The sequence below is a fragment of the Polypterus senegalus genome, chromosome 3 (genome assembly GCF_016835505.1).
Source record: "Polypterus senegalus isolate Bchr_013 chromosome 3, ASM1683550v1, whole genome shotgun sequence".
NCBI lineage: Eukaryota > Metazoa > Chordata > Cladistia > Polypteriformes > Polypteridae > Polypterus > Polypterus senegalus.
In genome coordinates, this window is record NC_053156.1 from 181987328 (window position 1) to 182014217 (window position 26890).

The window sequence follows — 26890 nt, forward strand, 5'->3', positions numbered from 1 at the left end:
CTCCAGCTCTCCTAGAGTAACAGCTTGTCTCCTAGAATCTCCTCCATGCCCTTGAGACTGTGCAGGGAGACACAGCAAACGTTCTGGCAATGACACGTATTGATGTGCCATCCTGGAGAAGTTGGACTACCTGTGCAACCTCTGTAGGGTCCAGGTATCGCCTCATGCTACCAGTAGTGACACTGACTGTAGTCAAATGCAAAACTAGTGAAGAAACAGTCAGAAAAGATGAGGAGGACAAAATGTCAGTGGCCTCCACCTGTTAAACCATTCCTGTTTTGGGGGTCATCTCATTGTTGCCCCTCTAGTGCACCTGTTGTTAATTTTATTAACACCACAGCAGCTGAAACTGATTAACAACCCCCTCTGCTACTTAACTGACCAGATTAATATCCCATACGTTTCATTGACTTTATGCTATACTCTGTATTCTCTATTAAAAAGTGTTCCTTTAATTCTTTTGAGCAGTATATCTATACTAATAAAAGGCAAAGCCCTCACTCACTCACTCACTCACTCACTCACCACTAATTCTCCAACTTCCCGTGTGGGTGGAAGGCTGAAATTTGGCAGGTTCATTCCTTACAGCTTCCTTACAAAAGTTGGGCAGGTTTTATATCGAAATTCTACGCGTAATGGTCATAACTGGAAGCAGTTTTTCTCCATTTACTGTAATGGAGATGAGCTTTAACGCCGTGGGGGCGGAGTTTCATGTGACATCATCACGCCTCCCACGTAATCACGCAGTACATAGAAAACCAGGAAGACCTCAAAAAAGCGCTCAAGAAAACATGCATTATATAATTGAGAAGGCAGCGAAACAATAAGAAGCGGCGAGTGACATATACAACCATATTCATGAGTTCTGCTACTTCGAAACAAAGCACGATGTAAACCTACACTTTAAATTAAGTTCATAGACAGGCTGCGCTGGCGTTTGTAATTTAGTGCCTGCCCATATAAGGCCGTCCGTCAGCGGCAATCCAATAGCAAACTCCACTAAATATTCACGGGTTAAGGACTGTGTTTATGGAGAGGAAGATGAGATGGTCAGGGTGGTGTTTGACACAAACTCAGCGAAACTGCGAGAGAAAGTTTTAAGTGCCAGGACTAAGGTAACATTAAATACAGCCACGGACATAGCACCAGATGGCACCAGCACAGCTGGGAACCTTCGATGCAAGTACACCGAGCGGCTCACGTGAACTGACGCAGTGCAGAGATAAAAGGCAACAGTTCCAAAGAGCTGAACAAAACCGAATTACACAATTGAAAAGGCAGCAAAAATATGAAGCGTCTGATAAGCATATTCATAAATCCAGCTACTGCGAAACAAAGCACACGGTGGAAAAAGTCAATGTCCCGCTAAAGGAAGACAGTGTAAAAAAAAACATGCATGCAGTGTGTCAGGTCTCAGATAAAGAAGAAGACGAGCTGTTTATTGATGCAGTAAGAAACGAATCGATGAAAGAAACCTGTCATCTTTACAACGATTGACAAACACGGAATGTAACTTGAACACAACACATCCTACAAATACGAGCCTGATTGAAAGAAATAATGATAATCAAATCCTTGATGACAGCAACACTCAGTAACACTCACAAAACAAATACTGTATATTGACAGTCATGTTACGTTATTTTTAAAATGTTCCCTTTTCTTTTCTAGCTTTTTAACACACTACTTCTCGCTGCGATACGCGGGTATATATATATATGTATATATATATTCCGATCTACATACTCGAATAATGGATACTTTATTCGCCATCAATGATTGTTTTGGTAAAGCCATACTCAGTGTATTCATTAGATGAGCGGTAAAAAGTAAGAGCGAGGGAGGATGCAGGCTGTAGTGCGCGTCAACTCTATCTGAATTGCGCGATCACATTTCAAAAATATATCTTTTCAAGTTCTATTTAGTCCATATTTGTCAAACTTAAGGGCCACGCCACATCCGACCGGCGTGTAATTATATCCGCCCGCGAGATCATTTTATATACTGTATTATTGTTATTAATGGCCCAGGTATATGAAGCGCTGGTAACACAATAAACTACAGATCCCATAATGCAGCGCTTCAGCTGCCTTGCAACACTTATTGCGAAGCTAGCTCACGCGATGCTGGAGAGAAAAGTTCATTCTGAAAATAGAGCCTTTAAAAGCGATGGGAGGCTGAGTATATGTTTACTGAACCCGTGTGTCTCATTTGTGGAGCTAATGTGGCTGTAATTACAGAATTTAATCTAAGACGGCACTATGAGACAAAACATCAGGGTAACCTGAATGCAATGCAGAAGATACAGAAAGCAGAAGAATTAAATAAGAATCTGACACTTCAGCGGACGTTTTACCCGTGCACAATCACAAAGTGATTTCAAGTGAAGCTGCTTTTATGGGAGACACAATCACTTGCCCCACTTTCCCTGTTACCAAGTAATGTTAAACCAAGTCGTCACTACGGTGTTCCCAAATACGCACTTTGCTGATAAACTGAGCGCACTGAGTTTGCACGGCGCTTTGGTGACTTTGAAGAACAAAAAGTCCGTCTACATGCGGCTCGAACCTTGTGCATGTTTGGTAGCACATATCTGTGTGAGAAGCTCTTCTCAGTGATAAAGACTAACAAAACAGCACACAGGAGTCGCCTCACTGATGAGCACCTGCAATCCATCCTGAGAATCTCCACAACACAGAACCTCACACCAAACAGAAACGAACCTGTGGCCAAAAAAAGATGCCAGGCGTCCAGCTCTAAAATGACATATGAGCAAAGACAACTGAATGATTTGATATGTTATTGCTGAAAGGAACACATTTTATTTATATTTCTAGGTTTTGTTATGCAGCATGTTCATATTTGAATTTGTATAATTTTGACAGGATATATTTTTATGGAGAGCAAAATCTTTTGGGATATTTAAAATCTAAGTTTATTTTTATATAAAATTACATAAGAGTAAAGAAATTTGAATGTTTGTTCTTTTAATGTTTACTTTATTTCTAACTTGTATAATTTAGACAGGATATATTTTTATGGAGAGCAAAATATTATAAGTTGTTTAAGGTTTGAGTTGATTTATTCAGGAATAATATTCCTGTCTGTTTTTACCATTCCTACCAAAGATATTTCTGTCGACTAAATAAAAATTCCTTCTATTTAAAATTTAAATAGAACTTGAACAAATCGATAGTTCATAATATCCACGCAGACTTGCACGTAAGAGCGGAGTTATCCATTTTAACAAGCAGCGTATTGCACTGATCTGAAATAGCTGTGTGTGTATATATGTAGATATGTATGTATATGTATATATATGTTTATATATGTGTGTGTGTATGTATATATATATATATATGTATTTGTGTGTATATGTGTGTGTGTATGTATGTATGTGTGTATGTATTTATGTGTGTGTGTATATGTATGTGTATATATGCAGATATATATGTATGTATATATGTGTATATATATATGTTTATGTGTGTGTGTAAATATATATATATGACAACAACACTCATCACTCACAACAGTGACAAAACAATTACATTGACAATCATGTTACGTTATTTTCAAAATGTTTCCTTTTCTTTTTCATTGCTTCTTTAACACACTATTTCTCCGCTGAAGCCTGGTATTTTATGTATAGTATATATATATATATATATATATATATATATATATATATATATATATATATATTGTCAGGGATGCCAGGGGCCATGACCCGGCCGGGGCGCCAGGAGGGACGGAAGAGGGTCAGAGCCCTGCCTGGACCACGTGGGTTCGCCTTCGGGTTGCTTTGGGAGCCACGGGTCAAGGGCTTGGAAGCTCTTCCCTGTAGGGGCCCGTGGCCACCGCCAGGAGGCGCCCCAATGCCTTGGGGACTTGTTTCCCCAGCACTCCCGCCACACCAGGAAGTGCTGGGGGGAAGATTTATGACGGCGCCGGAGAGCAGCGGAGAACAGCCGGCATTTCCGCCACACTTGGGCGTGGCCAGAAGATTGCCGGGAACACCTGGGGCTCATCCGGTTCCTCCATAAAAGGGGCCGTCTCCCTTCATTCAGAGCTGGAGTCGGGTGGAAGGAGGACGAAGCAGTGGAGAGTGGAGGCGGCCCGAAGAAAGGCATTGTGGCCAGGACTTTTGAGTGTTTGGGGTTTTGTGCACGTGACTGGGTCTTTGTGACCAAGGAACTGGGTCTTTGTGACCAATGGACTGGGGTCTTGGTGACCAAAATAATTGTAAATATTCTGTAAATAAACGTGTGGTGGTGTGATAACAACATGTCCGCCTGTCTGTGCCCGGGTGCCGTTCACAATATATATATATATATATATATATATATTCCAAGTCCCTCTCTACCACCCCAAAACACAAGACTGAGTCTCTGTACTTTACCAAAAACACCTTTATTCAGCTTCAAACAGGAAAAGCAAAGTTATTTATAGTAGCGGGATCTACCACTCACCTATACAAAGACACAGCAATCAGGCAGGGCCGGGGGCCAGGTTAGTGGCCAAGTAATACTGTTACCTGTATTTACAATGTTTTTTGCATTACCCATCAATATGCATTACCCATCAATGACAGGCGCTTATAGCGCAACCGCAATTGGCTCAGATTTACTTCAGCAGCAAGCTCCCGCAGCAGTGGGAGCCTGCGATAGCCCCGGCAACAAATAAAGCTGCCTTCCACAGATGCGGCGATCAGAAGGTTCAGATCACAGCTGCTTGTGTTTTAACACTAGAATTACCAGAGCCAACGAAAAAACTAGTAAATGCGGCCCACTTTAAATCCCTGTGCACCTCTCCGTCAGCGTCTTTTGTCTTCTAAATGTGTCCATAAGCCCAAGCAGCAAGCAGCCTGCTATACCATCCCCCCACCACCTCAGAACAGGCAAGAAGTACTCCCAGTTCCTGCCTTGATTGATTATCTGGGAGTGAGCTACCTAGAATTGTAAGGGGAAATAATTTGATGTGTTTTGTGTCTACAACAACCTATGTAAATACATTTTCCATTATCATATAAACTTTGCTTTTCTTGAGAAACTTTAGTTATTTCTGTACTTAAAAGTTCTTTACTTCTTTCTGTACTTAAAGGTTCTTAATTTCTTCTTCTGTATGCCTTAAGCATATGGTTCATCACTTAAATAAGTGCTGTTTTACGAGTTATTTTACACTCAAAAGGTCGGTAGGCTGGTTGGAACGTAGGCATGTGCCCAGGCACAGTTTAAAACCTTATGCCTTCCATAACTTACTCATGTTAGAAAATGGCAGGAATATGCCAATACAATTCTATTTACGTAAGTTATATGAACCTCCCATTGATTATGCATTGTAATCTAGTAAAATATTCATGAATCTTATAGAACTAGGAAAATGGCTCTAACATCATTAAAACAGAAACTTTTTAATGTTTTAGTAATAAATAACAAAATGTAGACATGAATTGTATAATGTGTGAAGGCTGACTTCTTGTTTGTATAGAGGGATATGAGGGATAACCGTTTCTACACAGGATCTGGGTGGTTTAATATAACTTCCACTTCCTGGATACTAAACAAACAGTGCACACTGGGATGGTTAAATATTTGGGCTTTTTTACCCTCTTCCTGATAAATGCATTTACATTATGTTATCAGTGATCCCTCCGAGATGTTCTGTGGTCATAAATTTCACAGCTTTTATTCAGATTCAAAGCATGAATAATAATCCTTTAACGATGGGGTCTACATCCTGAAAATGTGCAGGTTATTTTAATAACTCACTGGTACAGTCCACTTGTAAAATAATGGTGTTCTTGTTAGGTAATTTCACTTGTGTAAACAGCGTTTCTACAACACAGGGAATAACACCATGGCAAGTAGCAAATGTTCTTTATTTTACTAATATTTTTTTCTAACATGAAACAATAAACACAAATTCTGAGCTTGAGTGCTTTGAAATTAAAATGTGACCATGAACAATGTTTCAGGTTAGGGGCTGGTCATTAGATTTCTTACTTTTGCTGGACATTAAAATTTACTCCTAAAAAAACTAATGTATTCACACAAACATGAAATACACTGAACTGAAATGCATGTACTATACAGTGAAACACAAACAAATGCACGGCCAGTTGGCTACTGAAAAAGCTGAAGGACAACCCTTGCTTTCATTTTTATATACTGTATATGTAAGGGAAAAATGTCTGTAGGCTGTTCAGTGTAACCAAGTCTTCATGTGCCATATCTTTTACAGCACACTTACTATGGGGATAAAAAGATTAAATAAATCTTTAACTGTAGTATTTATAAATAAGTAATGTTTTGGCAAAGAATTTTAATCCATCTAGATATTTTTTATACTTTCCTATCTGTACAAAAATAGTGTGCATCATGCGCTATACTATTCTCCTTATTTTGACTGGTGTAAAGACATTGTCTTATGGTTATTTTATGCTAATTATTGTAACCTTAATAAGCTCAGGAATATTTTTAGCATTGGCCATAGTGAAGTGAACTGTTCATATGCATGCTCCCTCAGATCTTTTGTTAATAGAAGAGGTCCATTAAAACCACCAGAGTAATTTTTTCTGCTGTTATTTAAAGGAAAATTTTCCAACACCACCCTTAAATGCTGCAAAGTCAAACAACTTGCTTTTCAAAAGTAAATTTGTAAGATTTCCAACTACCATAACATATAAATCCCAATCCCCAAGCCACAATTTCCCTATGAAGATACAAAATTTGGTGGATGCAATACAACTCCATCTCTTACTGGCAACCAATAATCAGTACAACATTTTCAACCAAAATCACTTTCAAATGAAACACTTGAGATTCATAAAAGTTCCCAGAAAAACTTACTCACAGCATACTGAAATACATACACGTGCATAATGAAAACAAACATCATGAATAAACAACTCTAAGAATAATGTTGATACATACTCCTATTATACAACACAAGCCATTTCTGAAAAATACATTGCATAAATCATACCTGTTTCTTTTTTTACCGAATAGTAGCTACGTACACGACAGGATCCAGGTCCGAAAAACCGTAAGATCGAAATCTGCAAATCTTCACTTATTATTCCAATGATGAAGACAACTCTGCGGACAATTTTTTAAATAACAAAAATTGCCAAATTCCAAAAACACACGTGCTCTCAAACCATCTTATTCAAGTATTGGGATTTAGAGGAATATTTATGATTCATAAGACAGAAACCATCGCTAGAATATATAAGTATGATCGACTTAACTGATTTTTAAATCCACTTCTACAGTTCCAATTGGGAAAAACAAAAATTCTCTAATTATAACTAAGCATTCAAATAATGTTCACATATTTGGGAATTTGCATAACTCTTTAATACTGAAGAAACCAAAATGGTATTAATTTTCAATAAATGCTGTACTCAAAGATGAAATATGAATAACGATGCAGTGTACAAAATAAACTCTCAGTCTGCATATTAAGCGTTTTACTATGAAATAAACTAATTTACAGAACCTTAAAATCATTACTACAATGTTATCAAGTTAAACACTACAGGAATTAAAAGCTTCAGGCATCTTTACATATATCCCATTCATCTTTTGAGACCATTAATAATATTTAATAAGGTTATCTGAAAGTTACCTTAGGAAACTGCGACACGGGTGTTGCTGGATTACTATCTCCAGTTCTAGCGGGACAGCTTGAAGCCATTTCTTGGTACACTTGTGCGTTTTAATAAATTGGTCCAACAAGGTTTTCCTACCCCGGAGAAACAATGCAAAAGGGAAATGGTTCCAACACGTTGAATTGCTACGTTGTCTTGAGAGTTAGTGAAATGGGCCCATAATTAGTCACAGTGCCATCTACCGCGAAGGAGGGAGAATGGCATTAAAACAGATTTATTTACTTATTTATTTATCTGGCAAACGGGACTTCACATATTCTGGAGATTTATCTACCCCTCCCATCCGTCCCCTTACTTACCCGCTTAACACAAATTTGGAAGAGTGGTAGTCACAGTCTATTAGATAAAATAACACTAAACCTAAACTAATCACGCAATTGGGATGACATTACTTTGACTTTACTTTGATAAATTGATTCGAAAGTATCACTTGCTTTCTTAAATGGCGGCATGGTTTTGGTATAAACGTTTTAGATTATGCAATATTAAAGTGCAACAGTAACTGTAATGTCCAGGTTAGATAGACCTGTTTAACACAACTACATTATGCTAAACATGTAGAAGGTAGAGTATGAGGTATCGCCTGATGGAATTCCTTCCTTCCAGCCTTGCACCTACTGCAACTAGAGTATATAGGCGCCTGTTTCTCGTGTCATTAAATGCAGACAAGCAGGCTTGGAAAGTTAAAACTGACATCTTTTCTATGTGCTAATTCAAACCTTAAAAATCGTGTTGTGTTGCTTTTTGCGTATTTGCCAGCCTTTTACTGGTGGTTCCCGTTGTTGATCTAAATCAGAACACCCCCTGTCGCCACTGGCAGAAATGTCAATTAATCCGCGAAATCAGTATAGTATAGGTACTCAATGAACTGAGTAAAAACACACATTTAATCATTTAAATCAATATTCTGTTTTCATTTGAAGCAGACTTTCTAGTTTTAAGTGCTCCAGTATGAGAGCAACAACCTATTACAGCTATTGTGTTCAATTCAGTCTCAGGCCCTCCTACCTGCACCCCAAAATGTCAATCAGACCTCAAATTCAATGACGTGACGTTTTAGGGCATGCACAGAAAGCAATACTAGAACACGTCCTTCTATACGGATCATTGAAAGGTCCAAATCTAGTCCAAAAAGGGAAAAAAAAGTTTTCGCTGTTACGAACGCTCGAAAGAACCCGCGAGAACACGCATTTCTGCGGCTCATTCATAGGTGACAATTGGTCGCGCAATGTTTGATTTTTTTAGTGTGCAGAGATCAGTATATGAACGAAGAATCACGCAGATGTGCATTCATACACAAAATATATATCATTATACAGCTTTCTCTGAAACATGTTTTGTCTCGGCGGCTATTTCTTGGGGTATAGCATCCTCTCAGGAGCAGGACGGTTAACCTGGGGTGTCCCGCATTCAGATCTGTTCAATTGCTATATGGTAAACGTCTGTTCGTCACATGCCATCAGTGTAATTTAATGTATCGATATGGAATAAGAAACCAGTTTATCCATGTTTTAAAACATTCTTGTGTTTCGTAATATAAAAGGAACAATCACATGAATTATCTTGAACTGAAAATAAAGGGAAGACCAAAAAGGACACGTTTCGAACCATTCTTGTCTGTCATAATTTAAAAAGAATACATTTTCACTTTATTTCCTTTTTTGATTTGAAAATAAATGGGGGACCAAATCTGACTGATAGATTGTCAAATTAGGTTCTTCTTACAATTTAATGTAGCACTAAAGAATTAAGAAATCAGTCGATAAAATGTATAAATCATTCTTCTCTTTCATTATATATAAGAACACACTTTCACTGTATTTACTTTTTTGAAATGAAAATAACGGTGGAATCAAAACTGATAGGTTGGTCACCAAATTTTGTCCCCCAGTAATTTACTGTATCATTGAGGAATACGAAATCAGGCGATACGTGCTTTAAAACCCTCTTGGACAAGTCGTCAGATCTACCGACCGAACCCCCTCAAATGACTGAATGTAGCAGGAAAGAATAACAAATCAGTTGATACATGTTTTATAATATGGAGGAATATTTCGGACAAAATTAAATAAATAAATGCGTAAATAAATAAAAGTACTGTGAAATGTGAGCATAAATAAATAAATGTGTCATGAAATGACAGCCTTAATAAATAAATATGTCATGAAATGAGAGCATAAATAAATAAATGTGACACGAAATATGTTTTTCGTTGCTTATTTATTTATTTCATTTTGTCCGTAACATTCCTGCAAACCGTCATGAAATACGGCTTGAAATAAAACTGTCACTTTCACTCGTCAAAGTTGAGAGGGTGGGCTCTAACACGCCCTCTAGTTACTGATTGGTGAATCGATAGCACAAGAATGAATTAGAAAAATACTTACTACTGCCGATGAAATGGATTCTGCCGAAGATATTACGTATTTCAGAGAGAGAACTGAAGATTTATCGGAAGAAATTACAATGTTGGCGGCCCTTTTAGACTCCGATATAGATGAAACTGTTTTTGAAATTATCGAAGAACAGGTGGAACAGACTCTACTACACTCCAGTTCAGGTGATGCAGTACACTGCTCTGGACGTCCATCCTTTGACATTCCAGCTGAGTCAATAGAACACCTTCTGTTATGCGGTTTAAAAGTACAACAGATTGCAGATCTGTATGATGTATCAGAGAAGACGATCACAAGACGAATGAGCCAGTTTGATATACGGTAAGCTGCGGTAAGGTACTTTGACATGGAATGCCCAAAGCAGCTCCACCTAATATTTTGAACTGAACAACTTTACCACTGATCAGAGCTGTACAGTTGTTTGAAAAAGTAGCTGCGAATATGCACCTGACTTTATACTCGTAAAACAAGGGTCAAATACTCAGTTCAAAATATTAGTTGGAGCTGCTTTGGGCATTCCATGTCAAAGTACCTAAACTAATACAGCCGGTGCAGTTTACCGTATATCAAAACTGGCTCATTCGCCTTGTGATCGTCTTCTCCGATACGCCATATAGATCTGCAATCTGTCGTACTTTTAAACCGCATAACAGAAAGTGTTCTATTGACTCAAAGGATGGACGTCCAGAGCAGGGAACTGCGTCACCTGAACTGGAGTGTAGTAGAGTCTGTTCCACCTGTTCTTCGATACTTTCAAAAATAGTTTAATCTATATCAGAGTCTAAAAGGGCCGCCAACATTGTAATTTCTTCCGATAAATCTTCAATTCTCTCTGAAATACGTAATATCTTCGGCAGAATCCATTTCATCGGCAGTAGTAAGCATTTTTCTAATTCATTCTTGTGCTATCGATTCACCAATCAGTAACTAGAGGGCGTGTTAGAGCCCACCCTCTCAACTTTGACGAGTGAAAGTGACAGTTTTATTTCAAGCCGTATTTCATGACGGTTTGCAGGAATGTTACGGACAAAATGAAATAAATAAATAAGCAACGAAAAACATATTTCGTGACACATTTATTTATTTATGCTCTCATTTCATGACATATTTATTTATTAAGGCTGTCATTTCATGACACATTTATTTATTTATGCTCACATTTCACAGTACTTTTATTTATTTACGCATTTATTTATTTATTTCATTTTGTCCGAAATATTCCTCCATATGAAATGAGAGCATAAATAAATAAATGTGTCACGAAATATGTTTTTTGTTGCTTATTTATTTATTTATTTTTTCAATTTGTCCCTAACATTCCTGCTAACCGTCATGAAATACAACTTGAAATAAAACTGTCACTTTCACTCGTCAAAGTTGAGAGGTTGGGCTCTAACACGCCCTCTAGTTACTGATTGGTGAATCGATAGCTCAAGAATTAATTAGAAAAATGCTTACTACTGCCGATGAAATGGATTCTGCCGAAAATATTACGTATTTCAGAGAGAGAATTGAAGATTTATCGGAAGAAATTGCAATTTTGGCGGCCCTTTTAGACTCCGATGTAGATGAAATTATTTTTGAAATTATCGAAGAACAGGTGGAACGGACTCTATTACACTTCAGTTCAGGTGACGCAGTTCCACGCTCTGGACGTCCATCCTTTGACATTCCAGCTGAGTCAACAGAACACCTTCTGTTATGCGGTTTAAAAGTACGACAGATTGCAGATCTATACTGTATGGTGTATCGGAGAAGACGACCACAAGGCGAATGAGCCAGTTTGATATACGGTGAGCTGCAACGGCTGTATTAGTTTAGGTACTTTGACATGGAATGCCCAGAGCAGCGCCAACTAATATTTTGAACTGAGTATTTGACCCTTGTTTTACGACTATAAAGTCAGGTGCATATTCGCAGCTACTTTATCAAACTGCTACGTTCCGTGTAGTTCATAACTGAACACAAACCAGTGAGTGAGAAATATGCACAGACACTTGGAAAAGGTGTAAACAGAACTGCCCTTTATTACAAAAAAAATGATGCAAACTGAAAAAACAATGATCAACAAAAATAGGTGTCTTGCAAAAATTATTATCGGACCGTCCTGCAATGACTCGCACATCGATAAAGAATTATATGCAAAATCTGTAAGTGGAAATAAAGGATTGTTCACAAATATTTACACATCCTGTACTGTTTGTTCTGCAGTCAAAAGTGAAAAGCAAAAGGAAATAAACGTTTCTTCCTTCCATGACTGATTAAATCCAGGAACCTCTTTATTCAAATAAAAAAAGAAAAATATTTACAAAATTAAAGTGAACAAATGCTTCTCCTTCCCAGAAAGTCTCCACCTTGATATAAAAAGGAAGTTCTTTCCAGCACCTTCCCTCTATTTGTACCACACCACTGAATGATATGTAGCTTGGATTGGCCTGAACACAAGATGCCTCCTAGCATTTTGAATTACATTTTATACTGCCTCCCAGTTCTAGGGAACCAATCTCGATAGATCAGTACTGTTCAATTACAAATTCAGTTGGGCCAGATTTTCAAAACAAGAAATTTAGATGAGTTAGTCGGCGGCCAGTGGGCAGCAGGTAATAACAATTTTTAAACAAACGCAAATTAATGTATTGGAAAAAAAAAAAGTAATGTTTATTCATTGAATTCCCTTTTAAATTTGGTCACATCAAGTTCACATGTGACACCGACACATCAAAAATTACATAAAAAACAATAAAAAAGCTAAAAACGAACAGAATCTGAGGTAGTAGCAATAATTTTTTCCACTTTTGAAATACAAAAATATAAAAACATTTTGGTCATATCTTACCTAGTGTGAGACATGCCCGGACACCATCAGACAGACACCGCATCTTTATAAAAAGTTCTTTTATTTTCTCCTCCATTATTAACACAACTCAGTCCCGCACAGTCCACTGGGCCTTCTTGCCCCAATCACCTTGATACCAGGCCTCTGTCACTCTGTCCCTTGGACCACCTTTCCTCTGTCTCTCCATGGGAGCCTTGTCCTGCTCCCACTCCCGACTCTAGCTCCCCGACTGTGGGAAGGCGGGCCCTTTTATCTTCACCCGGATGTGCTCCAGGTGCTCCCTCTGACGTCACTTCCTGGTGTGGCGGAAGAGCACTCGGAAGCACTCCGGGCGACCCTGGAGGGATTCTCCTCCATCTTCCCGGGTGTGGCGGAAGTAAATCCATCCCGGACCTCCTAAGACTTGGGGCGCCCCCTGGCGGTGGCCACAGGTTAAAATAAGCATAAGCCTCCTTGATCCTCTCCTGTGGTCCTCCTCTGTTCCAGGGTGGTTGCCTTCTCGTGGCCCAGAGGACGTATGTGCCACCTTCCGGTCCTTCCAGGCATCCCGGCCGGGTCGTAGCCCCAGCAACTCGCCACACTAGGCAAACTAACACACAAGTATAACGTCTACCACAGAGTGAGGGTGAAGTGCTCTACAAGGGAAGAAAACACACCAGACTACATTTTCTCAATGCAGGCAAAAACTGCTGACTTTATTATTCAACATGCTTAAACTATATACAGTACATAACTGTTGCCTCTCCACTCATTACCCCCACCTCCTCCCACACTGCAGTGCATGTGAATTGTGTCCCTATACGAGTAGGCACAGCGCTCCCAGCTGCTACACAAAACCTGTAAATCCTCTTTCGGAGCTGTAAGTAACTTCAACAGCACTCATGGCAGATGGTCAACCCAGCTGCCGTTGGTAAGGGAGGCTGACTTTAGTGACCAATGAAATTGCTCACAAAGACAATTAGCTTGAGGGTAGTAGGCAGTAGTATGGTGCAGGGTCATCCCAAGGTCCTATGCCATTGCAGCCCAGAACTGTGAAGTGAACTGTGCACCTCGTCGGATGTGATGTGGGAGGGCGTGCCAAACCATGCAACCCAAGTGATGGTAAAAGCTCTTGCTACTTCTGCTGCAATCATGCACGTCAAAGGAACAGTTTCAGACCTCCTGGTGGTCCTGTCAACAACAATAGTGAGTAGGTGTGTAAAACAATTAAAAGGAGGAAGGGGGGCTACCAGGTCCACATGAACACGGTAGAAATGGCGAGCAGGCACCAGGAAAGGTGTCAGTGGGGCTATAACATGGCGATGTATTTTATCCTTCTAGCATGCAACACACGCTGCTGTCCAGCTACAAACATTTTTCTTGAGGCTCCACCAAACAAATTTGCTAGTCACCAAACTTTTAGATGCCCTCCGCCCTGGATGTGAGAAGCTGTGTATGGTGGCAAAAATGCGCCGTCTCCATGTGCTGAGGACAATTGGGTGTGGGTAACCTGTGCTGGTGTCACACAGGAGCTTAGCAGCACTGCTGTCCAATTGCACCTCTGACTGCTGACTCCGGGCTGATTTCTGCTGAGTGAAGAGCCTGGCCCTCCGGGTCCTCATCTTGGTCAGCTGCCAGCTGGGAGTAGTCAATTCCATTTTTTATGGTTGCTAGTTCAGGCAGAGAGAGAAAGTCAGACATCACATTGTTCTTACCCTCAACATGCTGGACATCTGTTGTGAACTCTGATACGTAAGTCAGGTGTCGTTACTGTTGGGCAGACGATGGTTCAGCGACCTTGGACACTGCAAGAGCAAGTGGTTTGTGGTCGACAAATGCAGTGAATGGCCGGCGTTCAAGCAAGAAGAGGAAATGTCAAATGACCAGGTGCAAACTCAGTAGTTCCTAGTTGAAAGTGCTAAACTTGTGTTCATTGGGCTGTAAATGTCTGCCGAAAACACCAATGGCTGCCAGGCATCATCAGCCCACTGTTCAAACACCGCCCCCACTGCATGGTGCAAAACATCAGTTGTAAGAGCAAGTGGAGCGTTGAGCAGTGGGTTTGTGAGCATGGCCACATCATCTAAATCATGTTTGGTATTCATAAATATGTTATCCAGGTCTTTGGACCATGTGATGGGGACTTTGCAGACTGGACCTGTAGTGCCTCATATAAAGGTTGCATGAATTCTACCTGAGGAATGAAGCAGTGGTAGAAACTGACCATGTCCAAGAATTCCAGGAAGGCATGTACAGTGTGGGGTTAAGGAAAACTGGTGACAGCAGAGACTTTGGAAGGCAAAGGAATCATACCCTCTTTGCCCTAGGAAGTCTATGACAGGCACTCCAAACAGACACTTCTTAATTAATTAATTGATAATCAAGCCATGCAGGCTCAGGCACTCAAACAAGGCTTGGAGATGGGTGAGATGCTCCACTTTAGAGGAGCTGGCAACCAAGATGTCTTCTAGGTAGACAAAAAGCAAGTAAAATGGATTAGGACAGAGTCCATGAACCTCTGGAATGTCTGAGCAACATTTTTAAGGCCAAATGGTGTTTGTAGGAATTCAAACAATCCGAAGGGAGTGATGACTACTGTTTTGGGGATGTCTGCTGGGTACACAGGTACTTGCTGGGAGCCGTGGACCAGGTCCATCTTTGACCAGATTACTTTCCCAGAGAGCTGTGCTGAGAAATCCTATATGTGTGGAATTGGGTAGTGGTCTGGGACAGTGTGATCATTCAGGCAGCGGTAATCCCCACATGGTCAGAAACCTCCACCTCCACTTTGGGCACCATATGGAGGGGTGATGCCCACGGGCTGATTGATTGGCACACGATTTCAGGTCAGCAAGTTTAGCCTTCACAATAGCCAGCTTGTCAGGAGCCAGCTGACGGACATGGGTGTGGACTGGTGGACCAGAAATAGAAATGTAGCATTTCACGCCATGCTTGGTTTCTGCTGTGGAAAAGTGGGTTTTGACAGCTGGGGAATTCGTTGAGAAATTGGACGAAGTCGGAAGTCGCAGCCATCACATTGCACAGGGTGTAGGTAGTGACACTGTTGAGTATGCACATAGGAAGTCCACACCCAACAATGGCCTGGCCACTTTGGCCAAGACAAATGCCCAAGTGAAATATCATCCACTGAAAGATAAGGTGCTGTGTTCCGTAAGTGGGGATTCTAGTGCCATTAGCAGCCTCCAGACCCGGCCCTTCTCCCCCTGAATACACATCAATAGGTGATGCAGGAAACACGCTCACTTGTGAGCCATTATCACACAGAAAACAGCGGCCAGACTGGGCATCTGTTATGTAGAGCAGGTGCACTGTGGGGTCCGATGAGATAGTGTTGACCCAGGTGGGCTAAACTTACGCATTTGTGTTCTTGCTGAGTCGGGCATGGTAAAAACACAGGTCTATTGTCTGGATCGTGGCAGCAGGAGAAAGAGCAGTGCGAGATGCAGGTTTGCTAACGGAACTGACAAGGGTTGCAGGAGGAAGACAGAGGAAGATTCCAGCCACTACATGGGAACACAAGTTCATTTTAAACCACCACATGTGTAATTAACAGTGCCTTTTTTGTAAAAAAAAAGGTGACATTACACATACATTGTGTTTGGATCAAGTTTGAGGTACTGTGAAGGCATATAGAGATCAAGAGTCGTAGTGCTACATGTTTTGTTTATTTCATGAAAAAAAGTTTAAAATTTGAATTTGGGAAATCTTGAAGTATAATAATAATTCTTAATGTTTACGAATTCCCCTCAGGAAGAACCCAAGATGTTTGCCAAGGACCTCCTTATTGAGAAACCGCAGTGCTATCTTTACGCCACCTGCATACACATATTGTATACAAAATGCTAACAAAGAAATTTCCAAAATCCTAGCATTTTAACCTCAGGATAATAACAAGCTCTACATTCTGCAAAAAAAATTATGTGGTCCCACAAAGAAATCAGTGCTTAATTTGATTGTGTTTTAAATTCCAAACTTTTAGCATGTTTTCTTTAAATACAGTCTTTCTAATTTGTTCTTTGCTTTGAGTGTATATGAGCGATTGTCGTCCTCGAAAAAATCCATCAATCCCCAGGATTAAAGCCTGTGAACAGTGGGCCAGTCAATCGCATGAAGTGACGTGCGAGACAGTGCTTGTCAGTAACAAGGCTCTCACTGGAGTAATAATTAGATTAATTTGTAAAAACCCATGTTCGCACTCATTTTACGAAACTGAAATATAACTAATACTTAGCACTAAACTGATTAGAGAATCATTTAATATGTACAGTAGTTGAGACCACAAACAGCTGTTGCAGCTGTGGTACTGTCACACAACAATGTGTTGCATTGTAGGTTGAATATTCCTAGGCTACGTGGACTGTTACACTCATAGTCTATACTACTGTACTAATTCATGTAGGAATTTTGGAAGGCTCGCAAAATGTATTTTTCTTCTCTTTTTTCTGTGTTTCTGACAGGACCATGGGCAAGGACAGTTGGCCACTCGGAGGTTGCTCCTGGGCTGCATGTAGCATAAGGGCTGCCATTTGAATAGGCCAGCTGTAGATGCTATGCTTTGTCATTTAGTGAAAACTTACTACCCTGTATAAGTTTCCCAAAGTTCCTGAATGTGTGGTTGCAAGCTTTCCAGCCCTCTGTAGCACTGTCGGCCGCCCTCTCTCTCTCCCTATCTGCAGCAACCTTCGCAGCTTTGACCCACACATACCATCCCACAGGTTTGTTGGGACGATAGGATCATGCCTGGTTTGCACTGGTATAGGCCCTTTCCAGGATGAACTCCACTGCCGCTATGGATGTGCAACGCTGCCAATTAAAAAAGAGACAAGTGCACTCTTGAACTATTTATAAAAGTGTAGGCTGTAAATAGTTAACTATGCTGCCCTGTGTAGCAGCTGAAACAGCTGCACCTGTAAAGACACAATTCACACATACTGCAGTGTGGGAGGAGGCAGGGTGATGAGGAAATAGGCAACAGTTGTATATAGTTAAAGCAGATTTAATAAACATTCAGTAGTTTTTGCCTGCATTAAGAAAACATTGTCTGGCATGTTTTCTTTCCTCACAGGGCACTACACCTGTATGAAAACCCCTCATCTTTGGTGATACTATGGTGAAGTGCAAAGGCACTACAACACAAGTCAATATGTCCTTTAATAAAATAAAAAAAAACCTTGGCCTAGACAGTATAAATGAATACCTACCTGCTCTGGTCCTGTGAAGAGAGTATTCCACTTCACATTTCGGATTTTTCTAGATTGACAACAGATATACCCAAACCCTGCAAAAAAGGCAATTGTTATTTCAATAGCATAAACTGCACATCCAAAAGGCATGAATAACTACAGGTACCTTAACTACTCAGAAATCCCTTGTATTTGGACCTTACAAATGTATACATAAAATGAGAGGGGTGGAAAATGTCACTTTTTGGCTGTTTTGAAGAATTGAAATCTGCATAAAACTGATGTTTATTGATATATCAACTGTTTTTAATAGTAGATTAGTTGTGAGGCTGACTGAAAAATTCTATTTAGACCCTATCTTGGTAGGCAGTATTCAGTAATAGAATACAAAGAGTTAGTGTTGATGGCTGATTTCTGACACTCATACTTCATCCACTAAATCACCCAAAGGCTTTGTCTGTCTCTCTTCCTTTCTGTTTGTTTTATACAAATGATATCTGGAGATCACATTAGGACTAGTATATCATAAAATCTGTGCATTACTCTGTTTAAAAGATAAGCAGGATAGGCGTGGCCCCATTGCTGTTGGTTTTGTTCAATGGTGTGATAGTTCCTTTTTACAGCTATTTACAGGTATCTCTAAGACCAATGATAAGGTGTATATTATAAGTGTTCCCCTTCTTCTCTTCCTCCACCCAATCTCTCAACACATGTTAAATAGCAGAATGTAGAAATGATGGAAGAATAAAAGAAGCTGAAAAAAAATATTGATAATAGGAAGGTCTTTAATCTCAGTATAGAAACAATCTGCAAGACTGTACAAGGACAAAACAGCTATTCATTTGAATGAAATTCATATGTTTTAAAGTGAACAATAAAAAGTTTTTTATTGGATCAATTGTTATTTTTATTTTACAAGGTCCCATTCTGGCGGTGCGGTGCCGCAGTGGTAGCGCTGCTGCCTCACAGTTCGGAGACCTGGGTTCGCTTCCCGGGTCCTCCCTGTGTGGAGTTTGCATGTTCTCCCTGTGTCTGCATGGGTTTCCTCTGGGTGCTCTGGTTTCCTCCCAAAGACATGGTGGATTGGTGATTCTAAATTGGGCTTGGTTTGTGTGTGTCCTGCAGTGGGTTGGCTTCCTGCCCTGTGTTGGCTGGGATTGGCTCCAGCAGTCCCCTGTGTTCGGATTCAGCGGGTTGGAAAATGGATGAGGTCACATTCTTGTACTTTCCTTCTGCAAACAAATTTCCACTGGGTAAAAGTTTTTTTTTTAACATGTGTGCCTGTTAGCCGGGAGTCAAATTTTCTTTGTATTGCAAGCACATTCAAACTGCCCTCACACAAAGGTCATGATCATTAGTAGCACTGTGTGAATTTCTAAAAGTAACAGCCAACCATAGATGTATTTATTGCTATAATGTGACTTTGTAATTTTTTTCTTCTTGTAGTTTTTTGCTACCACTGTTTTCATTGTACTATACAGAATACTTCATAGTATGTACATTTTTTTACATAGAATAGGTTAACATATCCTGTAGAGAAACTATTTTAATACTATTTACCATTTTAGCATTGTTTTATTTTTTAAAATAACAAACTGTCAAAACTGCTTAACCTATTTCAAAGCCTATTAGGTGGCATATTATGTGCAACTCCAATACAGGATAAGCCACCAGCCAATCATAAGGCCCAATCACACAAATTCCCACACAGAGCCAGTTTAGAACTGACACTAAACCTAACTTGCATATTTTAGTATTGTGGAAGGAAGGCTACATGAAACTCATATAGGCATGATTGGAATCTGAAAATTCTATACATTTAGCAACTGGGCAAATAACATCAGCAACAACATTCATTTAGGTAGCACATATTCATACAAAGTATGTAGCTCAAAGTGCTTTATACTTTTAAGAAGTTCCATTTATAAATTTAGGACACTGGATCCATGAAGCTGCAATGCACCTGCATTGCACTTTTTGAAACTGCAAAGAGTGTATGAAATTAGCTAGTAATTTTTTAAACCGCTATGTCTTTAACATTGGTTGCTGGAACCAATCCCAGCTAGCATAGGGCACAAGGCAGGAACAACAGGGTGCTAGTCCATCACAAAACTATATGAAATTATTCATCTTGTAAATTTTCTGCTTTTCCCAACATACTTTTTTCCATTACTTGCCAAAAAGTGCCCTCTAAAATTGTTTATTGTTTTATTTTACTTTGTCTCCATTAAGTTTCTTTCCCCCTCAGTACTGTGTTAATCTGTGAACTATTTTTACATCTGCACCGGTTTATAAATTTTTGCAGTAACTATTTTTGTCTTTCCCATTTGTTCTGTTTAGATCATAGCCAACTGTTTCTGTCATCTTTTATAACTATAACTATTCCAGTCTCTCTTTGCAAAGATTTTTTTTCTGCTTTTTTTCTCAGATGACCTTCATTTCAGAAACATGGAAAATCATGCCTACACTGTTTTTCTCATATCCTAATGTTGGATAATACAGTACCTAAAATCCCTGCCTTTGATTCTGACATCACATTACATTCTTTTTTATACTGCCTTTTGGCATTCTTCTTATTTTTACATCCAATCAAACTCTCTAGAATGGTTTTCATCCTTCTTAACGTCTTTCATTATTTTTCTTGTATTTACATTGCCAGTAGAACTCACTCACTTTGTTAGTTCAGACTCTGTCTATCTGGTTGTTGTGTAAAATTCCTTTGATGTTTTATCTCCATGTTCTCATTTTTTTAATTGTTTTTACATTCCAGGTTCTTATTCTGAAGCACCTCCAGTGAGGCCTTGCCAACTCCATTGCCAAAATTAACATCTGTAGTTCTTTCATGAACCTTGTTGTTATTATTGTTAACGCTTTCCCTTAGGTTATCTTGACTGTTTAATTAAGAATTTAGTTGAGGTAGGCCCAAGTTACAATAAAAAAAATTTCCACAGTGTTATGAAATAATAGTGTTCCAAAACAAAAAAGTATCAAAATATTTCAAAATGTCCACTGGAGGGGAAATTGCCAAACCCTGGTTAGTCATGCAAAGAGCAAATGCACAATCTTTCTAAATAAAAAGATTTATTTGCACAAAAGTGCTCTGAAAAACTATGAAGCTCTGAAGAGCACAAAAGGCACAGCAGAGGTAGTCTGAAAAGGCAAGGCAATTCAAGGCAAACTCTGTCCTACTACACAATTACACAATTCCAAAAATCCAGAATTTCACAAAAGTGTACAATAAAAAATCCAACAAAACTCACCAACACCATGAGCATTCCCTAGTGGAGTTTTTTGCACATTTATTGAGTATGCGGAACACAAATGAGAGGAAGAAGGGCTGGGCTCTCAAAGATCAGGGCCTGGAAACTTAAGTCCATTAAGTCACGGAAGGTCCCCTAACAAGACCACTGGTGAATCCACAATCTTGGACGAAGTGTCCAAGCCAAGAGGTGGCTTAAATATGGTTGTGTTGATGATTTTTTGTAGTGCAACTTTGTGGACACATCTCCTGACAACTGGCTGTTGCATCATGACAACAGGGCTAGAAAATGGAGGCAAGGAAAACAAAAATTAAAACACATAATTGATTAACAGCAAAATTAATTTTTATGCTGTTAAAACAAACTCAAAACAAAAAATAAACATTAGAAATAAGTTATTTGGGCCACGACAAAATCAAGTCATTGGGAAGATGCCTATGTGCCTCACAATATTTGAAAAATATTTATGCAACGATTGTAGGGAGTATGTAAAAATGTAATTTGAACACAAATAGGTATTTTCATTGTTTAAATTCAGTTCATGGTTAATATGAGCAGCCATTTTTTTGCTTGTGAAATTTCTTTTAAAGGTTTAGGCAAACAGAGGATGATAATGTAAAAATATTAAGATCTAGTCAGATTGGAGTTCTATATGGTCACTTTAAAGAAACTTCCCAGAAAGCAATAAAGCACTGATAAAGATACTGGACATTTAGTAGATTTTACGTCTTTTAGGTTTTGATGTGTGATATTTAGATAGATAGATAGATAGATAGATAGATAGATAGATAGATAGATAGATAGATAGATAGATAGATACATAGATACATAGATAGATAGATAGATAGATAGATTTAAGAGGCTATACAGTAGATATAGTATCTCATTTATATAAAACAATGATTTTTTTTCCTTCCTTGAATCTTACATTCATGTGACACACTTGTCAGAGCCTGTCTGATTTTTTTAAAAATTGTGGGAAAAGAGGTGGAGCAGATGAGATCCTCCAATTGATTTTTAGATACAGTGGGCAGTGGCTCCCATAATCTAGTGATTTATTACCTTGCTACTTTATTGAACTTTACACTGTACTCTGTACTCTTTATACCACACACAGCAGAATTGTTTTCAAGTATTGCTATATACCATGGCAGGCACAGTAAAAACAGATGAGCTGGTATTCTTCGTAAATGGGAAAAAGGTATGACAAGACTGAAATATGTTAAAGGATTCATTAACATACAAAACTTGTTAACAAATAGTTAATACATAACCAATTCTATTCTTTATATTATAGTACGTTATATTTAAAAAGAGTTTTGGTACAGCTGCTAGGCTCTACACAGAGCAAATACTATACTAATAAGCTAATCAGAAACAAAAAAAATGTCATGCAGGATAGCAAAACTGACCATAAAATAATGTTATTTTTTAATGCGTTTTATTTAAAACTTACTGTAAAATCTTAACCACAAATTCTTTTGTTTATTATATTTGTTGAATGTAAATTTGGGAAAAGAAATGTTTATGAAGCAAATCTTTTAAAAATGTTTCAATATCTATATTTATTCAGACATAATCAGAAAACAGATGTAAATCTATATTGAAGAAATTTAAGAATTGTTTCTGTGGCAAGTCTGTGGTGTTCATTTAAAACAGCATTGTACATTTCTGCTTGCATATTAGTTCATGAAGTCACTGCTAAATGCTGACTTTTTTATCTTTGACATTTATTACTCCTTAAGTACATAATTCTCCTTGTAATCAATTCATAAGATTAATGAAAGTTTATAAGATAACATTCAGATAAGCACTGAGTTCCTGCTACCTGATGCTGTTGCTTCTAGGACATCGACCGACTTATTACACTGAAGTAACTCTGACCATGTATTGGTCCTATTGTCGGTTGCCCATGTATGTTTGGCTCTGTTCATATTTATTTCCATTAATGTTTGCTTTGGTCTGCTCCTAAATCTTTTCTGGCAGAAGTCAATAACTGAGTCATTTATGTTGATTTTTTATTTTGAAACATATATTATCGAAAGCTGTTAAATTTATTATTCTTGCTTGTATGCGTTATATAGCTGCTTTTTCTTGTACCCTTTTTTTTCTTAGTTCATTCTTATGTCCATATTTTTCTAATGTGAATTTCTCTTAAATATCTGATTTTTATAATGGATGAACCTGTCCTGCAATATTTGTAGTATACTGTTCATACTTCTGCACAACTCTTCATGCTTAAGAGTTTGTATAGGTTTGTTACTTTTATACAATCTTCACATTTTCTTGAAATTTGCTTTAATAAAAGTTTTGTTCTAACTTAAGTTACCTTTCAAATTACTTTCATATACCTTTTTATTTTGAACTTTTCCATCTCCTGTGCATTTCAGATGTCACAATCGAAGATGTGTCATCTAACACTAGCTGTCCCTTTACTTTTTCTTCTACCTTCTAGCTCAGATTTTACCATCTGCAATGTATTTTATTCAATGTCTTTCCTCTGTTAGAATGTGTGCTTTGCTCTCAGTCCCTTCGTATTTTAAAAAACTCGCCACCTTTAGTGGAAAGTCAGATGTTTGAATACTTTGCCATGTGCTCTAGTTATCCATTGGGCATTGATGTGAATAAATCCCTGAAAACCACTTGAGAAAATAAAATATCCAAACAATTTCCAGTGATCTGAAGATTTACCAGACTACAGTAAAGTTTCTCTAAAAGAGTTGTACTTCCAAAATCTTTCCAAAGGCAAGATACACATTTTTTATTACATTACAAAGAAGAAGAAAACAACACTTTGGTATCTATGGGCCTCTCTTGCCTCATTCATGATTCCACTGCTAAAAATGTACTTGGAGAAACTGCAGAGAGTAGAAATGTGGAAGTTATTGCTGACTAATATAAGCATGAAGTTCTAGAACAATGCTGTAAGTGGATCAAAAGCAAATTTTTGTGGCCTACATGATGTGTTTAGAGAAAATTTACCACAGCATTTCACCAAAAAAACCTCATAAATGAGTTCAGATAGTGGTATGCTTTAACTTTCATAATCTCAGGAATGGAAAATAGACAACAATTAGTTTTACTTTTCTTTTTTTTTTGTAACTTCTTCATTACAAATACATAACCAGTAAATTATAAACAATAATTAAATCAGTTATGTGCAATTATCCTTTTTTCAGCTTTTATTATTCCCAATCATTCTCCCTCCAAAGTACAGTAAAATAATTTTTATGATCTACAGTGCTATTGCTAACAGGTTGAAAAAAAACATGAAAACGCTTGATAACTGTTTATAACAGTACAGTAAATACATATAGGTATTGACCTATCGCAGTTTAAAATTGTACTTTTTGCAGTTTGAATGCAAAATGGTATCGGGTGAAGGGAAAGAGATGTAAAAACTAGCCAAGGTGAAAACTGGAGAATCAAGAATTGAGAAAAGCAAGGTTAGGACATTGAAAATCATAGTCAGTCAAAAATGACAGAAAAAAGGTTGTAAACATAATCAGTCATAATACAAAGAAAATAAATGGGTTTAAGGTTCATTTTATTTGGCATTTAGAACCACACACAGCAGTGCACAGCAGAATGAAATTGCGTCACCTGGCCCATGTGCAAGAATAACCAAATAAAATAACAAGAATAAATAACAGAGAATAGCCAAAATACACATTTAAATGCAAACAACTTACAATACACCATGATCCAACACATAAATGTAACTTTAAAAAAATAACAGAAGTACACACAATTGGTTTACTGAATTTGATATGTATGGTTGTACTACACAGAATATCAAAGTATTGCACCAAAAATATTGAGAAGTATTGTCTAAATATTAGACATATGTAGAATATGTCTAGAAGAGAATACTTTAAGGCATGAAACATATTAACATTGAACAGATAACCTATACTGTATATTACACTGCACTAATGGACTAGCACTTTATCAACAGACTGATTATTCTTTAAGAGTCTGATAGTAATTTCAGTCCTCTTTTGCCTAGGGATGATGTGTGTCCGGTCCAGGAGAAACCATTTGTTACCTCCACTTCCAGGAAATTTGTGTTCCTGACTTTCACAGCTGAATCATTGATAGAGAGGAGAATGTGGGTGGCATGGTTCTTAATAATGTTGACAGTAATTTCCTTTGGTTTATCAACATTCACTGTCAGATTATTGTTCTTTTACCATTCCACTAGTCTCTTACCCACCTCTCTATGAGCCTCGTAACCACTGTTAAGGCTTATTACTGTTTTCTTGTCTGTGAACATAATGATGTGGTTCATGCTATACCTGGTGCAACATCCATAGTTTATCACATCAGGGTCAAGAGTAGTAGACTCAAGACACAGTACTGGAGTATGTGAGTGCTCAGATGGTTGATGTTCGATGTATTTTTTTCTAACTTGGATTGATTGGGGTCTATCTGCCAGTAAAGTAAAATATCCATTTGCGCACAGGAGTTTCCAAGCAAAGCAGGGTAAGTTGTATACCAGTTATTGAGGGATAATTGTGTTAGAGGCAACGCTAAAGTCTAAAAATAGCAATCGGCATGTATGTGTCTATATCGTCATCAGTGGAGTAGTTAGGATGGTAACCAAACTAGAGGGGATCCAGTAAAGGTTAGAGTCTAAATGTTATGTTGGCCTTGACTAGTTTCTCAAAGAATTGCATCATAGTGGAAGTGAGTAGGAGGAAGATATAATCTGTAACACAGTTTGAATTCCCTGTCACGTACTTCTGAAGTCTTTGGCATCTTGAAAGTGAGTGGATTTTTCAGCCATATGCCTGCTTGACTACCCTAATAATAGCCTGATTCAAGTTAGCTTTAGCTAATTTAAGGGCCATGCTGTCACCGGATTTAAAAACAGCCTTTCATGTTCTTAGCATTGCACACACCTTGGTGATCAGCCAGGGTTTTTGGTTGACACGTGTGTGGATGTGCTTTTTGGTGGTAAGTTAAAGACTCGACATACACCTCCACATTAATCTGTTGGTCAACAGAAGGGCCAGAGTTACATTTTCTGGCTAAAGCTTGATCTGCTTCGCTAAAGCTTTTGTCTGGGTCAGCAGAGGCCTGAATATAGGAATTAACATAACAGAAAGATGGTCCAAGATGCCAAGGTAGGAACAATGGACTGCTTTAAATGTATTCTTTATGTATGTGTATTCCAAGTCAAATAGGTTTTTGCCTTTAGAGGCAAAATGTACATGCTGGTAGAAATATGGAAAACTGTCTTCATGTTGACTTGGTTGAAATCTACAAAAACAATGAAAACACAAAGTGGAAAATTGTAAACCACTGACGAAGTGATAGAAACTGACTAGGGTCTCTTTAGTGGCTGCACTCAGGGAATGTAAATTACAATAATGATAATAGCAGAAAACACTGAAGCAAATAAGAGGGTCTACATTTTATAGTGAAGAGCAGAGACTTCTCACCATTTCAGCAGTGATGCACTAATTGTTACTGATATAATGTGCACACCAGCACCCCACTGATTGCCTTCTTCTCTCTGCTTAGAAGGTTGTTAA

At 38.4% G+C, this 26890-nt stretch overlaps 2 protein-coding genes across 8 annotated transcripts in view; one reads left to right on the plus strand and one right to left on the minus strand.

The window, feature by feature from the left end:
- phf10 (PHD finger protein 10) overlaps window positions 1–8065 on the minus strand; it is a 216634-nt gene extending 208569 nt beyond the window's left edge. For 2 of the 7 annotated variants that reach the window (XR_005633000.1, XR_005633001.1), the window contains exon 1: window positions 7633–8038. Coding sequence is in view for 4 of the 7 variants with exons in the window: in XM_039748276.1 (XP_039604210.1) it covers window positions 7633–7701 (69 nt within the window). In the remaining 3 variants the exon portion in view is untranslated. Of the gene's footprint in view, window positions 1–7632 lie in introns of all 7 variants that reach the window. The other 5 variants (XM_039748276.1, XM_039748279.1, XM_039748281.1 and 2 more) reach the window with 5 other exon arrangements.
- Window positions 8066–22449: 14384 nt separating this feature from the next.
- Window positions 22450–26890, plus strand: part of xdh (xanthine dehydrogenase) — a 254547-nt gene continuing 250106 nt past the window's right edge. The window contains exon 1 of the mRNA XM_039748282.1: window positions 22450–22551. Within this exon, the coding sequence (XP_039604216.1) occupies window positions 22498–22551 (54 nt within the window). The 5' untranslated portion in view covers window positions 22450–22497. The remainder of the gene's footprint in view (window positions 22552–26890) is intronic.